The 15249-nt window shown below is 48.1% G+C and overlaps 1 protein-coding gene across 12 annotated transcripts in view; it reads left to right on the top strand.

Moving 5' to 3' along the window:
- The window catches only part of SLC23A2 (solute carrier family 23 member 2), a 134825-nt gene that overhangs the window by 114318 nt on the left and 5258 nt on the right, over positions 1–15249 (top strand). For all 12 annotated transcript variants that reach the window (XM_025876047.2, XM_073878347.1, XM_073878346.1 and 9 more), the window contains 5 exons: positions 3083–3230; positions 4596–4701; positions 10534–10663; positions 11357–11494; positions 13939–14034. In XM_025876047.2, coding sequence (XP_025731832.1) covers positions 3083–3230; positions 4596–4701; positions 10534–10663; positions 11357–11494; positions 13939–14034 — 618 coding nt within the window. The remainder of the gene's footprint in view (positions 1–3082; positions 3231–4595; positions 4702–10533; positions 10664–11356; positions 11495–13938; positions 14035–15249) is intronic.

The raw sequence follows: 15249 nt of genomic DNA, 5'->3' as shown, positions 1-15249 counted from the left end.
GTCAAGGTGTGTGGGGTGGGAGGTGCAGTCCCAAGCTGAGGTATCACTTGGATTCACACATAATACTTTCTAGGTCCCAGCGCCAAAAGTGACTTGCATGAATCCAGTGGTTATTAATGCTTGGGCCTTTTAATTAGAACCGAAACCTGACCTTAGTCGAGTTCTGCTGATTTATTCCCCTGCTCAGTAGCCACATCTTCACATTTTATGATGATAAGGAGAAAAAGCAGGAAAAGCCAAGAATAGTAAGGTTGGTTTTAAGGAAACTGTTCCCAGCATGTTAAATGATAGTGATGTTGGCAGTTCCTTTTATCATTGACAGGTTTAGACTTAAAAAAGTTTATTCTTTTTAAAATAATATTCTCATAAGATCATATGGTCTAACTATGTATTTATGTACACCTGTCCCTTTTCCCAAAAAAGAATAAATGCATGGTTTATAAACAGACATATAATCCGAGATAAAATGAGATGAAACCTGTTGGTCAGGCAGTCAGAAGGAGGTGTGGGAGGCTGGTAGGAAGAGCACATGCTGGAAATCTAAGTTGCTATGGATTATAAAGAAATGGACAAAGGTATACCAGGCAGATGCTAACAAAAGTGAATGTGGCTTTGTTAACTTATGGCTAAATAGAATAAATAGATTCCAAAATGAAAAGCATTAAAGGGGGGGCAAAGAAAAAAGCCATTTCTTTTTGACTAATAAAAAGTATAGTTTGCTGAAGGATTTTTTTAAAGATTTTGTTTATTTCTTAGAGCGAGAGCATAAGCAAGGAGGAGGAACAGAGGGAGAGGGAGAAGCGGGCTACCTGATGAGCGGGGAGCCTGACGCGGGGCTTGATCCCAGGACCCCCGGACCATGGCCCGGGCCAAAGGCAGATGCTTAATCAACTCTTAATCAAGAGCCACCCAGGACCCCTTGCTGAAAGATTTTTTAAAATATATCTGTAACCTGGGGCTCCTGGATGGCTCAGTCGTTGGGCGTCTGCCTTCGGCTCGGGTCATGGTCCCAGGGTCCTGGGGTCGAAACCCCACGTTGGGAGGCCTGCTTCTCCCTCTCCCACTCCGTCTCCCACTCCCCTTGCTTGTATCCCCTCTCTTGCTTTGTCTCTCTCTGTCAAATAAATAAAATCTTTAAAAAAAGGAAGAGCAAACGCTGGGAGGTCTTCTCTGTGGTGCAGGCCAGTCCCAAGATGAGCACAAATGAGGAACACAGGGTAGGCTGTTTGGGAAGAGCAGCTGTGCATGTGCTGAGACACCAAAGAGATGTCCCCAGGGTCCTCCCCCCCCCCGTGCATGAGGGGCCATGGCCAAGTGGACTGGGCACCTGGCCCCAGGATGGCAGGCTGTGCTGTTGGGCTCCTCCTCACCACAGCCCTTCACTGCCTCAAGCTGCTCTGGGGCCACGGCTCCTGGGGCAGAAGGCCACCCCAGAGAGCAGGAGGGCACCCCCTCTGACAGTTTGGCTCAGTCTGGAGACAGGTTTCCAGATATCTACGGCAGAGGTCCTTAGTCTTTAGTGTGAGAAAAATTGGTTAAAACACAGTTTGGGGGCCCAAAATGTCAGTAGCGCTGAGGCTGAGAAATTGCTTTAAAGTAACATCATAAATTAGGCATTTTAGTTAAAGGGGGTTAAATAACAGTTCAAAGAGAAGGCTGGAAGCCAACAAGATTTATATGCACATACGCACACATGTAGCTGACTCTTGAACAAGTGGAGGGGGGGAGGTTGGTGCACCCCACCCCCACCATCAAAAATCTGCATATAACTTTCTTCCCCAAAACTTAACTACTAAGACCCTTACTAATAAGGTCAACAGCTAATTAACACGTTTTGTATGTTACATGTTTTATACACTGTATCCTTACAAAAAAAATAAGCTAGAGAAAATAAAATGCTACTAAGAAAATCATAAGAGAAAATATATTTATACTATTGTACTGCATTTATTGGAAAAAACCTGCAAGTAAGTGGACCAGTGCGGTTCAAACCTGTGCTGTTCAAGGGTCTACTGTATATAGAAATGATCTGAAGGAAGAGGGATCAAAAATTTAGAAGAGTACGATTTAAAATGTTGAAGTAGATGGAATAAAGATTTTACAAAATCAAAGTTAAGGGCTGCAGGCAAAAGGGAAAAAGAAAAAAAACAGTGTAAAGAGACTAAGAAGTAAAAGGCAATTTCTGAAGAAACAATAAATGGCAAAATGAGTATTCCCCCCTACAAATCAAGACACTAAAATGAAACCACAATGCTCTGTCAGTAACAAGGTAACTATGTAAAAGATTGCTTAGAAAATACAAAATGTTGCTGGATAAAGAAATCATGGGCACGAGAAAAATCTGCTCCAAACCCGCCCGGAAGGCCACGGTGACTGACCCTGGCCCTGTGTGCTCCCAGGCGGCAGCAGTCCTGCCCTCGCACACACCCCTGGCCTGTCTGCTCGCTGCACTTCCTCTTCCTCTTCCCAAAGCTGGGTCCCCCGCTGCGGCTCGTGTGACAGTCCAGATACTCAAGAGAAAGTGACCTGGGGACTTCGCTTTGCTTTTTAAAGGAAACTCTTTAATTTTCCATAACATGATTTACTGTAAAAAAAAAAAAAAAAAAAAAAAACACTGATCTTACATCAGAGGGCCGTCTGTGTCTGATGCCATGCTTTACTGCTGGGATTTAAATTTAGCTGGTGGTGACTTTTCACTGCATTTTCATTTAATGCCACCACCCGGGCAAGATCCCCGTTGTTTTGTGCCATACTTTGCACAGCAGGGTTAAAAATCTTCTTCATAGAAATATCCATCCCAACAGGAATTCTTACCCTAGTGGGCTCTGTTAAATTGTAATTTAGTAGAAGACACCAAGCGTGGCTTGGAAGCAGCCTCCTCTTCTAACCACTTGCTTTTTATTAAAGACAGAGAACAGACCAGTCCTGGTTCATCTGACTCAGGAACTGTCCCCAGGCATCTAGTGCACTGATGAGTGACACTTAAAAATAAACAAAAGATTTTCCCTGCGCCTTGGAATCTGAGTGTGTCGTGTGGAGTCCTTTGCTGTCTTGATTCCTTTCACCTGTTTTCCTTCCCTAGTTCAGTGGGGCCTGCCCACCGTCTCCGCCGCCGGTGTCATCGGCATGCTCAGCGCAGTGGTCGCCAGTATTATTGAGTCCATCGGGGATTATTACGCCTGCGCAAGGCTCTCCTGTGCACCGCCGCCCCCCATCCATGCAATCAACAGGTATGTTCCTCAGAAAATGGAGTTCTTCTTGGGCCCAGTGCCTCATCGCTTGGCTCTTTGGTTAATCTTGGAGAAGAAAAGGAGTTTTCAGCATGGAAGCAGCCAGGCAGCAGGGCTCTTTATTGGTTGTCTGTCTTGGGACAAGTCACTGCCCCCATTTTGCTCTCATTTTGCTCATTGTAGCATGGAGGGCAGTTCCCACCCTTCCTTCCGCCTTGACAGCCATGTAAGATGCTCTCTCTGAGACCATGCCAGACCTTAAACTCGCCACAACAGATGTGAGGCAGTGCCATCTTTCTTTGCTTGGTTTGGGGTCATGGATGGATGTCCCCTTTGATTTCTTCTTTCCGTTACTGTTTTTTTTTTTTTTTTTTTTTTTTATATTTTTTTTTTTTTGCCATAAGGTGGAAACAAAGCAGGGGGGGGCGGGGGGGGGAGAAGCAGGCTTCCCGCAGAGCGGGGAGCCCGATGCAGGGCTCGATCCCAGGACCCTGGGATCACGACCTGAGCCGAAGGCAGGCGCTTAACCACTGAGCCACCCAGGTGCCCCTTTCCATTACTGTTCTTAGGGGTAAATGCTGTGTCCTCTATTCACAATTATAATTCCCATGTAGAGGAACAAGAAGAGCAGGAATAGGTGAAGGCTGCAGAATCTTGAGACTTACGGGCGGTGGGGCTTATCTTCTCAACACACCTGGTCTTCAGTTTCTGGATGCTGAGAGCGAATTGGACCCTGTGGAGGCCTCAGAGAAGAGCGTACTTCAGCTCCCCCCTCCCCTTGCCCAGCCAGCTGCTGCCCTCCTGGAAGGATTGCGTATGATAAGATCCAGTAGACTGGTCTCTTAGCATGTCTTGCTTCGGTTCTGTTATTAGTGTTTACACTCCAGGTTTTTGCAGCTTTCTCTAATGGATGTTGCATTTGATGGAGTTACTTACAAATCGATTGTTTTTAAAAAGTTCCAAAGTTGACAAAATTACAAAGCATTTCCTTCCTGATGAAACTATTAATAATAAAGGAATCAGATCAGCCAGACGGCCCATATTTGTCTTAGATCCCAACAAATAGCTCTGTTTTCTGGCTAAAAGTCTTTAATTTGGAATGGTTTTTAAACACCTGTGTCTAATGTGTGGTTCCCAGAAGTGCTTCTCACAGTTGAATGAGCATGGGGGATCCTGTTAAAATGCAGGTTCTACTTCAGCAGGTCTGGGGTGGGGCCTGAGACTCTGCACTTCTAACCCTTCCCAGGAGTGTGGAGGCTCCCCAGCCGTGCACACCACCTTTGGGGTGCAGCCACTTAGAGCATATTTCACTCATTTCCCCCATTGAATGAATGTTTCTCTTTCCCCCATTCCTTTACATTTTAGGGGGATTTTCGTGGAGGGTCTCTCCTGTGTTCTCGATGGCATATTTGGTACTGGGAATGGCTCTACTTCATCCAGTCCCAACATTGGCGTTTTGGGAATTACTAAGGTACAGCTATTTTTCTAATTAAATGGTTGGGCCTCTAAGTGTTGATCCATTTCATCGATTGGTCTAACCACCGTGAATTCTAAAAGGAAGGCTTCCAGCTCTGAGGTCATTCCCCCTCCATCTCCTTTTTCTCATTGATGGGTTTCTGGAATGCTGATAGAGGTCTCCCTCCCTTGGCTGCCTGGGTAGCCAGGCACTCAGTGCTGTCACTACTTCGTAGGCATTCTACAAATATTTACTAAGCACCAACCCTGTGCCAGGGTACTGTTCTAGGCACTTGGGATTTCACAGTGAATAAAACAAAATTCCCGCCGTCGGCATTTACATTCTAGACAGAGGAATACAAACCCTAGACAGTAAGCATAGTAAGTATAAGAAAAATACAGGGCAGGAGTGGGTATTGGGAGTGAGGGCTGGTAAGTGTGAAATAGGGTCAGGCTAAGCCTCACTGAAAAGATGACCTTGAGCAAGGAACTGAACAGGGCAGGTGGAGGGAGCCATGTAGGCCCCCTGGGGAAGGACGTTCAGGCCAAGAACAGAGCCATCATGAAGCCCTGTCATGAGAGCAGGACCACAGGCTGCCCATCAGCAAAGAGGCCATTGAGGCAGGAGGGGCGGGGGCGGTTGGTAAGAGCAGGTGACATCCTCCAGGTAATGGAGGACCAGGTCACACAGGCCCCAGAAGCTGCCAGAGACAGGAAGGGTGTCCCCTGGGCTGTGGCTCCATCAGGGTTTTGGGGTTTTTTTGGGGGGTGTTTAGAGAGCAAGAGGGGGCGCGTGCTTGTGCACACACATGGGCAAGTTGGGGGGTGGGGCAGAGGGAAAGTGAGAATTTTTTTTTTTTTAAAGATTTTATTTATTCATGAGAGAGAGAGAGAGAGAGAGGCAGAGGGAGAAGCAGGCTCCCAAGGAGCAGGGAGCCCGATGCGGGACTCGATCCTAGGACTCTGGGATCATGACCTGAGCCGAAGGCAGACGCTTAACCATCTGAGCCACCCAGGCGCCCAGAAAGTGAGAATCTTAAGCAGCCTCCGTGCCCAGTGCCGAGCCCAACATGGGGCCTGATCCCACGACCCTGAGATCATGACCTGAGCCGAAATTAAGTGTCGGGTGCTTAACTGACTGAGCCACCCCGGCGCCCCTCCATCAGGGTATTTTTTAAGGCTCACTTTGGCTGTTATGATGAGAGTGGACCTCGGGGTCAGGGGAGGAGGTGGAAATGGGAGCAGGAGATGGCACTAGTTCTAGATGTGAGATGATCCCACTCCTTACAGGAAAACATCCATCCTACAGTAAAGAATTAATGTGATTTTCCAACCAAAGCAGCAGAGACCTCTTTCAGACGAAACTTGGCACGGAGTTAGTGGATTTGATAGGCCACAGCGAGTCCCCCAGCTTGAGCAGGGTCTGGATCTGGAGTCCTTCCCACAGGCCTCCGCACCCCTTCTCCACACTGACCTGTGACCTGGAGCTGCCCCACCCCACAGCTTCTGTAAGGAACCTGCTCCTAGGCCTTTCACATTTATTACTGCACTCTAGATCCCAGTAGCCTTAGCCAGAGCGCACTGTCTGCACAGCTGGAACGTGCCTCCGCCCCGGCTGCTGTACGCTGGGCAGCGTTAGAACCTGGGCATGGTTAGAACCTGCTCGCTGGCTGGGATGGCCGTGTGCGCCACAGGTTTTCCTCACCCGAGCCCTGTGTCCTGACAACCTAGGGGCGAGCTGCCACCTTCTCGAGCTGTCTGACCTCTGTAAGATTAGAAATACCCCCGCTTCCCTGCTCCCTACAAGATTCCATAACCAGATGAAAAGAAACCAGAGACTGTTTGGTTCATCCTGACTGCGAGTCCAGGTGAGAAGGGAGCATGGTCCTGACATGTTCATTTCCCTGGAAGTTGGTGGGGCCTTCACAGAGCCCAGTGTCTGGTGTGCACACAGCCTTGTCGGGCGTGTCCTCCAGTGCCATCGCTGTGTCCTGGCACTGCCCGTGGGGAGAGGCCAATGCCGAGCACACAGAGCTAAGGGCCATGCTTCTCTTTAGCCAGTTTGCTGCCTTGACCCTGTGGACAGACCTAGAACGAATCCGAAATACCATACTAGTAAAATTCTTGTAGATGGAGGGACTTCTGGCAACCCAGTTTAACAAGCCAGCTCCCATTCTGCACCCCTTTAAGGCTGATCATCACATCACGTAACATAACCAGGGTCACTGTAGGGAGTAGGGGGTGTTGTTCGTGGAGGTTCCATTCTTGAAATGCCACTGAGGTGGTTTGGGGAATAATTATCTTTATTACAATTTGAACAGTGCCAGTTTATTCTGAAAAGGCAACCTGCCAGCACTTTCTAATGAGCTAATTGATCTTCCCTCTGAACCCCTTTGGATTACTATCCCCAGGCGAAGGTGGCATGCATTCAGGGGCCTTGAATTGGTTTTCATTGCCCTGACTCAGGGGATAATTGAGCCATCTACATAGCTGCCCTGGGGTGGGAAGTGGGACTTGCAGCAGAAATTTCTTTTTGGCCCAGCCATGCGGCCACTGGAAGGATTCTGTCCAGGACGAAGGAGGCACGAGTTGGATGCTGTATTCTTCCCCTCATCCAGTGGAAGGACTTGGGACAAATCACTTGTCTGAGTAGAAATGTCAGCTCTGAAGTCTGACAGTTCTAGACCTGGATCTGTGCCATCCGATTTGATAGTAGCTGCATGTGGCTCTTTTAAGTTAGTAAAATGAAAATTAAGTTCCTTTATCACACTAGCCACATTTTAAGGGTTCAGTGGTCACATATATGGCTAGTGGCTGTCGATGGGCAGCACAGATCCAGGACATTTCCATCCTTGTAGAAAGTTCTGTGGACAGCACTGGTCCGGGCCATTGTGTCAGACTTCCAGGGCTTGTGGAAAGAAGGTAATCTCTGTTCTTCTCAAGGATCTGCCTCCATGTCCTGGCAGCTGTGATACTTGTTACCCTTTGTCCAGTTGTGACGTTCTCTGTACCTGGAGATTCTCAGCTGTTTGATCAGGAGATTAGGCTGCCAGTGAGCCTGTTGCGTGCTTGGAGGTTGTCAGTTGGGATTCCTGGTGTAGGTCTTCCCTTCTGAGTGTGTTCCAGTGTCTGTCCTGCAGAAAGGGGTGGCATGATGGGGTGGGGAGGTGGCTGTATGGCATTCCAGCTCTGGTACCATCACTTTGTCCCAGTGTGACTGTGGACAGATTACATCACCTTCCTGAGTCTCCATGCCCTTGTCTATATATAGACAGCTTGCCAGGCATTGGAATTAGTAAACTGATGTAATGCATTTAGCAGAGTTGGGCATGTAGGTTCACAGTAAGCAGTAGGTAGCGTCCCTGCTTCATATTTAGCCCTAAGTTTATTTCCAGGGACTGAATAAACCCCACCTCCCCGACAGTGCAGTCTCTTCAGAGGAATGCCATTTCTCCTCTGCTGCATTCCACACTGTTGAAGACTTTGAAAAGTCAGAAATGAGGTGTCAATGTTTTGATGGCCCTGGAGGTAAAGTTAGAGTTCAAGGAGGTCAGAATGGAGCTAGGGAAGAGATTCCAGGGAGTGGGCAGCAGGAGAGGAGAGGCAAAGGCTCTGTGTAAGCACTGGGGGGCAGGGATTAGGCCTGTGTTTCTGGTGTTGCAAACAGAAGTGTATAATAGGCACTCGGTTGATAGTCACTGAGTTGCTTCTTGTTTGTTTTGAGCGTCTAAGGCAGATCAGCCTTCCATGCATAATCTTCATATTTGATTTATTGTTTCAAGCGTCCCTGGGGCCAGCCTCACCCTTCCCCTGGCACATCTGATCTGCTGGGAGGTGGGCTTTGCACAGCCTGGATGCTTTTCATCCAGGGAGCTCTTACTCATCCCTCCAGACCATCCCTGGGGAGCCCTTCGCAGCTCTTCAGAGCTGCTGCTCCGTGCTGGGTGCCCACACAGCATAACATTGGCAGCAGTACAGTGATTTGATCATAAGTTTATGGCTTACTCATCTCTGTATTCCCCTCCCCCTCCTGTCTAACAAGTGCTAGTCACATAGTAGGTTCCCAAAAATGTTTGCTGAAAATGTCAGGCTTCCTTATCATGTAATGCAACCCAGCAGAGGTCATTTTTGCTTAATTCTCCAGTTTGCGTGCCCTTTTTAGCTGCTTCCCTGCACTTGATGTGTGTGTGGGGGGGTAGATCATAGCAGCAGAGCCTGGCCTCCAGGGTCAGCTGGCCCAGATTCGAGCTGGACAGCCATCCCTTCATTGGCTCAGTAAGAGTCTTCTCTGATTCTTAACCAGTCGGCATTTGGGTCCCGTGAGACGCTGCTGGAAGGCCTAGCCCAGCACCAGGCAGCGGAAGCCCTGTGCAGTGGCGGGCACAGCCTGCATTCACCTGCGCTGCTCCTCTGTGCAGCGGCCACCCGCGTGTGTGCCCCGGAGCACTTGAACTAGTGCCTGGTGCAGCTGACTGGGGGACTAGCACTTAGGTTTCATTTCCTTTTACTTAAAATTTAAGTGGCTCTCTTCTCACCAGAATCACACTTGAAGCCCTATAGACACTCCCCGGGCGCTTCGGGAACCTCTTTTACTCAGCTTATGTCCTCGGGGTACTTTCCTGGAAGAGGCAGCATACAGCAGGGGCCAGCAGTGCAGGATCCTTGAGCCTAGTGCCCGCTTCACATCCCACTGCCTGGGGGACAGCAGGCTAGGTGGAAGTTTCTAGAAGGCATAGATAAGGTTGAACAGATAAAGATGAGACCACATGGAAAATATTATAATAGTTCTGCAGAAGCCCAGTGTGGGAGAGCAGAGCCTTGGCATCAAGGAAGACTTTTTTTTAAAGAGGAGGTAGCATTTGAGTAGTGTTTCGAAGGATGTATCTGGAGCCAGCCAGAACGGAGGATGTGAGAGTGTTCTGGGTAGACAGGCTTGGGGATGGCTGAGAAGGGGTTTTATTTCATGAGCACCAGAGGATTTAAGGGGGGCAGAAGGGCACTGACCTCCCAAATCACAGTGTTTGAAAGGTCACTCTGCCACAATGTCATTACAGCCTCATGCTTGCCAGGCAGTGTTCACACTGTTTTACATCTTGTCTCATTTAACCCCTAAAGCAAAACCTCGTGGTTTATCTTTATAAAAGCGAGGATCCCGCCACCCAGGGAGGCCAAGTGACTTGTCCTGGTCACATGGTTAGAGTGGAGTGGGGTACACACCAGGCAGGGGGCACTGAGAATCCATACTCCTTGCGCTCTTGGCTGTGCCTCCTCTCATGGGCAAGACATCCTGAGGAGAGGGGATTCCAGAAATATCTGGGACTGTTGTCTGATTCAGGGTGTGGGGAAGATGGGAGACGAAGGTGAATCAGCTTTGGGGTGGGTTAACTTGGTAAAGGGTGATTCCAAGAGCCCAGAAGAGAAAAGCAGGTTGAAGTGGGGTTTTTGCATTTGACGTTAGAAGGTCATCCCAGCCGCTGACTGTAGGGGCATTCGAAACCCGGGACAGAGCCGGAGCAGGGCCATGCCTGCAGTGACATCACCCAGGGCACCAAGAAGCAGAGGCCGAGCCCTGGTGCTGCCTTCCTCCCAGGGAGGTGGGGTGGAGGAGGAACGGGGGGCAGGATAAGAAAGAGGAGAGGGAATCTCTTCACTCTGGGTGTCTTTATAGTAACTGTGCCCTGAGATCAGTCCTCATTGTCTGACGAGACCTCTCCACTAAAAGTTTGAAGAGTAATCTAGGGGTTGCCTGGGGCTTTTGTCACATTTGCCCCCCGGGGTGGGGGGGCGCTGGATGAGAATGGGTGCAGAACTGGCGCTGAGTGCCGTCTGGCTTCTGGTATGTCCCCAGGTCGGCAGTCGCCGGGTGATCCAGTACGGCGCGGCCCTCATGCTGGCGCTGGGCATGATCGGCAAGTTTAGTGCCCTCTTCGCCTCCCTCCCGGATCCGGTGCTCGGCGCCCTCTTCTGTACTCTCTTCGGTAAAATCCCGTTTCCTTGGTAGCCTGACCTCTCTCCTCCTCTTCACGTTTGCTAGCGAATCCCTTCCATGAGATGGAAGGTAATAATACATTTCTGTTTAAAAATCCAAAGGGATACACCTTGAAAGCATAAAAATCTCCATCCATCTCTGAGTTGAATTTATGTTAAAGGTAGAACCAAATGGAGCATACTTGTTCTAGAAAAAAATAAGATGACCATGATCTTTAATTGGTTTATCTAATCAATTTAAATTCTCCCCTAGTGGCCATTTAAAACTGACAATTTTTTACCGTGGGATTTGACATGATCTATGTGCCATCCAGTTGTGGTCAGGGCCCAGGTCTTCTGGTGGGTTTCCCAGTTTAATCAAAATGTGGGTTTCCCAGTTTAATCAAAATGTTTGCAGAGAGGTTCTCAGGGGGCAACTGATGTTCTTAGTTTTCTGCTTGGTCTAAAGAAAGTGTCATATGATGTTTGTGTCCCTGTGTCAGTCCAGATGGTGCTTAGGCCAAGAGTCATTTGGATCAGAGAGCCAGGTGGTCCCGTTTCGACCGTGTCCTGTCACTCACTGTTCTGTGTCCCAGGTGGTTTCTGGTGGGACAGAGAAGGGGCGATGTGGGAAGGCTGTGTGTGGCCCGTCACCTGTCTGTAGGTGAGCTCAGTGCAAATTGCCATCTGCTCTTTCTCTCCAGGAATGATCACAGCTGTTGGGCTCTCCAACCTGCAGTTCATCGACTTAAATTCTTCCCGGAACCTCTTTGTGCTTGGATTTTCGATCTTCTTTGGGCTTGTCCTTCCAAGTTACCTCAGACAGAACCCTCTCGTCACAGGTAAGGAAAACTGGCCTCGAATCTTGGGGGTAGTTGGAACCCCAGCTGCTGGTTCACAGACAGCCCATCCCCAGTCAGAGAGGGCTTTAGAACTTCAGGAGTTGTCTCCTCAGACATTCATCCATGTATTTCATTCAAGCCTTGCTCTGCTGCCGCTGATCTGGAAGCCCCCCCTGCACATCTGGTATGAGCTGGCGTGAGCACGTGACTCATGTGCACGTTAAGGTCTTTATTGACTGGGACCCTGTCTTTTGGGAGAAGGCCTGTGTGTAAAACCTTTTAATTTGTCAGACTAATGCTTTATGAAAATGTATAATTTCTTAAAACTCAGCTTCATAGACTTTCAAATACATGTCTTTCTACTGGGATTATATAACTACGTTGAATTCAAGATTAACCTTTTTAACACCTTTTTATTTTAATAACCTGAGTCATGAAAAATGAACAAAAGGGAACCATGCTTTTTAGAGGAGGGGAGGGACAAAGGGCGAGGGAGAGAAAGAGAATCTCAGGCAGACTCCTCGCCCAGCGGGGAGCCTGATGTAGGGCTCCATCTCACGACCCTGAGATCATGACCTGAGCAGAAATCAGGAGTCGGACACTCAATTGACTGAGCCACCCAGGTGCCCCCAAGGGGAAACGATTGCTGTTGACATTTTATGCAGAATTGGGGACCATTTTATATATATATTTTTTGAGGTAAAATTTATATAATGTTAAATTAACTATTTTAAAGTGAACAGTTCGGTGCCATCTTCGTACATTTGCGATGTCATGTAACCACCATCTCTATTTAGTTTCCAAAACCATCTCCTCACCCCAAAATAAAATTCCACACCCATTAAGCAGTTAATCCCTATTAGCCCCCTTCTCCCAGCCCCAGGCAACCACCAATTTGCTTTCTGTTTCTGTGGATTTTATCTCTTCTGGATATTTCACATATATGGAATAATACAATACATGATGTCTGGCTTCTTTCACTTAGCATAATGTTTTTGAGATTTATGTAAAAATAATCTATTTATCCGTTTGTCCAGGAATGGACATTGGGCTGTTCCTGCCCTCTGACAGTTGTGAACAGCACAGCTGTGAACAGTGGTGTACCAGTGCGGTCAGTCCTCACTCAGCTAGCCGTGTCCTGGAAAGTCACTGTGAGCATGGAATTAGCAAATCCTGACCCACCCCTTCTAGGGGAGCAGCAGCCAACAGCAGGGTAACTCCTCTAACAGCACAGCACGGCCTCAGGAAGGCCTGCTCTTAGGAACAGTAGACAGCACTTGGGGGCCATCGTAAACAACGAAATCACCAACCAAAACCACAAAAATGGGGAAGTGCTATTGAACAGACTGCTGCAAGCACACTTGAGATGAGGTGTGAGAGCTGAGACAAGAAGGCAGAGCATTACCTAGTTTAATCTCGGCTGGGATCACACATGTTGGGTGACCCAAAGTTTGTGCTGCTCTGTGAATGAGTGTGAAAGCCGGGAGTACTCATTTTGGGTTTATAGATAAATTTGAGGGTGTAGGTCAATTCACAAATACAGAATCTGCCAGTAGTGGGCATCAGCTGTATTTGAGTCGCTGCTCTCAGTTCTCTTGGGTATATACCTAGGAGTAGAATTGCTGGGAAATAGGGTAATTCTAGGTTTTAACGTTTTGAGGAACTGCCAAGCTGATTCCCACCAGTTATGCTCAGGGGTTTCTGTTTCTCCACATTCTTGCCAGCACTTGTTATTTTCCATTGATGATCATATATTTTAAAGATTTTATTTATTTTATTTTAGAGCGTGCTCAGGTGTGCACATATGTGAGCGGGGTCGGGGGTGGGTGGGCTCCCCGCTGATCTCAGAGCCTGACGCAGGTCGTGATCTCACGACACTGAGATCATGACCTGGTCTGAAACCAACTGAGCCACCCAGGTGTGGGAGCTTCTGATAACAAGGAGATTCTTGCTGCTTTTTACATTTTAATATATCATATTCATGAGTTCATTTATATACATCCAATTGTTCCTAATTAAAAGCAGCTAAGCACAAATCAGTGATCCAGGATTCTGAAACCCTTTATCTGATTCCAAATACCACAAATGTTTTCATTGTCGTCTTATTCACTTTGTGATATTTTCAGCCTTACAACAGCCATCTTTTTATTAATTTTTTTCTTAATCTGCTAACACCACGCCCCAGTGGCTTTCTAGTTCATTATGGGTGAGTTTCACTCTTAGATTTGTCTTCTATGGACCACTCTTGGGGAGTTTTCCTTATAGAGATAATCTCTTGATTATTGTTGAAATTATTTATAACAGTTAAAATGTTACTGGCAAAAATTTATCTGCTCCTGTACAACAGAAATTTGCACTTTCATGCATCACATTGGTGATTGGTGCCCGCCCCAGTGCTTCTTCCTGGCTGTGGCAGTGACCCTACCACTGTGTTCTGTTTCCAGGAATAACAGGAATCGATCAGGTGTTGAATGTTCTTCTCACAACTGCTATGTTTGTAGGAGGCTGCGTGGCTTTTATCTTGGATAACACCATCCCAGGTACGTGTACATACCCAACATGCCTTTGCCACATGGGAAGTACTCGTTCTGCCAAATAAATACGGAAGCTGGCAGAGTGAATCAGTTCAAAGCCGTCGCTGGTTAAAATGGTCTTTAAGTGGTTAAGACACTCTCAGCCTCCTTTTATGAATCCGTTTTTTGCTGATAAACCTAGTGGGTTTTTTCCTCCCTGCTGAGTTAGGAGAAAGCAGGAAGTCCCTTACCCACGGGCACTCTCCAGGCTGCCTGCCTCCTGTCAGCTGGCCTCAGTCTCTGCAGCGGTTTCCATCAGCTTGCTCAGACACTCCTCTGAGCTGCTGACAGCCCGTGGGGTTCCTCCCCCTCCTTCCTGAGGCAGGCCCCCCACCAACTAAGACCAAAAGATGGTGAGTATGGTGGGCGTAGGCTGTTGCCAGGATTGGTGACTGAGGGATAGATGGAGGCAGCTGTCTTCTCTGACGCCCGGGACCCTTGTTCCTCAGCATTCTATGCCCAGTGCTGGGCCCTGGACGAGGATGTGTTGTGGGCCCTGCCTCACAGCCTTCCCAGCTTCCCAGAGGAGGCTGCTGGTGCCGTTGGAAAGTGCTGCTATGGACACGCTCGTAGATTGACCTTCCATCAAGACATGCTGATACTTATTCTTGAGCTTGAAGGTTTTGTTGAGGAATTTGCCCTGAAGACTGCACACCTCCAAAAAGCCTCAATGAAGAGGTTGCTGGGGAAACTAGGGATGAACACATCAGGCAGATGTGTTCATGTGCATGAATACGTGGTACATGTTAGATTCATGGATGTCAATAACTAACACATGCTCCTCATCTGAGCGAATTGAGAGAGAGGCACAGGAGTCAGACAGATGGAAATGAAAGCTTCGCTACAGAAACACTGATGGGAGGGCGTAGTTTAGGTGTAAGAAATAATGATGTTTCTTATACTGCACCATGGACTCGAACTCATCATCTAGGCTTGGGCAGAGAAGTGTGTTGTCTGGTGTCCCATGTAGCCAAGAGCAGGTGCCAGTGCGCCTCTCTGCACTGAGAAGATTTATGAGATCAGCCCAGGGCTCAGGGGTTGCTGAGCCCTATGGGCCCAGATCATTCTCCCTGACTCATCTGTCAGGGTATAGAGTGGCCCCGATTGTTAACGCCAGTGGAAGTTCACCCTCACAGAAGGGACATGACAAGTGGGGAATACAAGCGAGTGCATCCCTCTCCC

The sequence above is a fragment of the Callorhinus ursinus genome, unplaced genomic scaffold (genome assembly GCF_003265705.2).
Source record: "Callorhinus ursinus isolate GAN/ISIS: 27379988/994484 unplaced genomic scaffold, GSC_fseal_2.0 scaffold29, whole genome shotgun sequence".
Classification (NCBI taxonomy): Eukaryota; Metazoa; Chordata; class Mammalia; order Carnivora; family Otariidae; genus Callorhinus; species Callorhinus ursinus.
The sequence above is the reverse complement of the archived record's forward strand: the minus strand, read 5'-3'. Positions and strand labels throughout refer to the sequence as shown.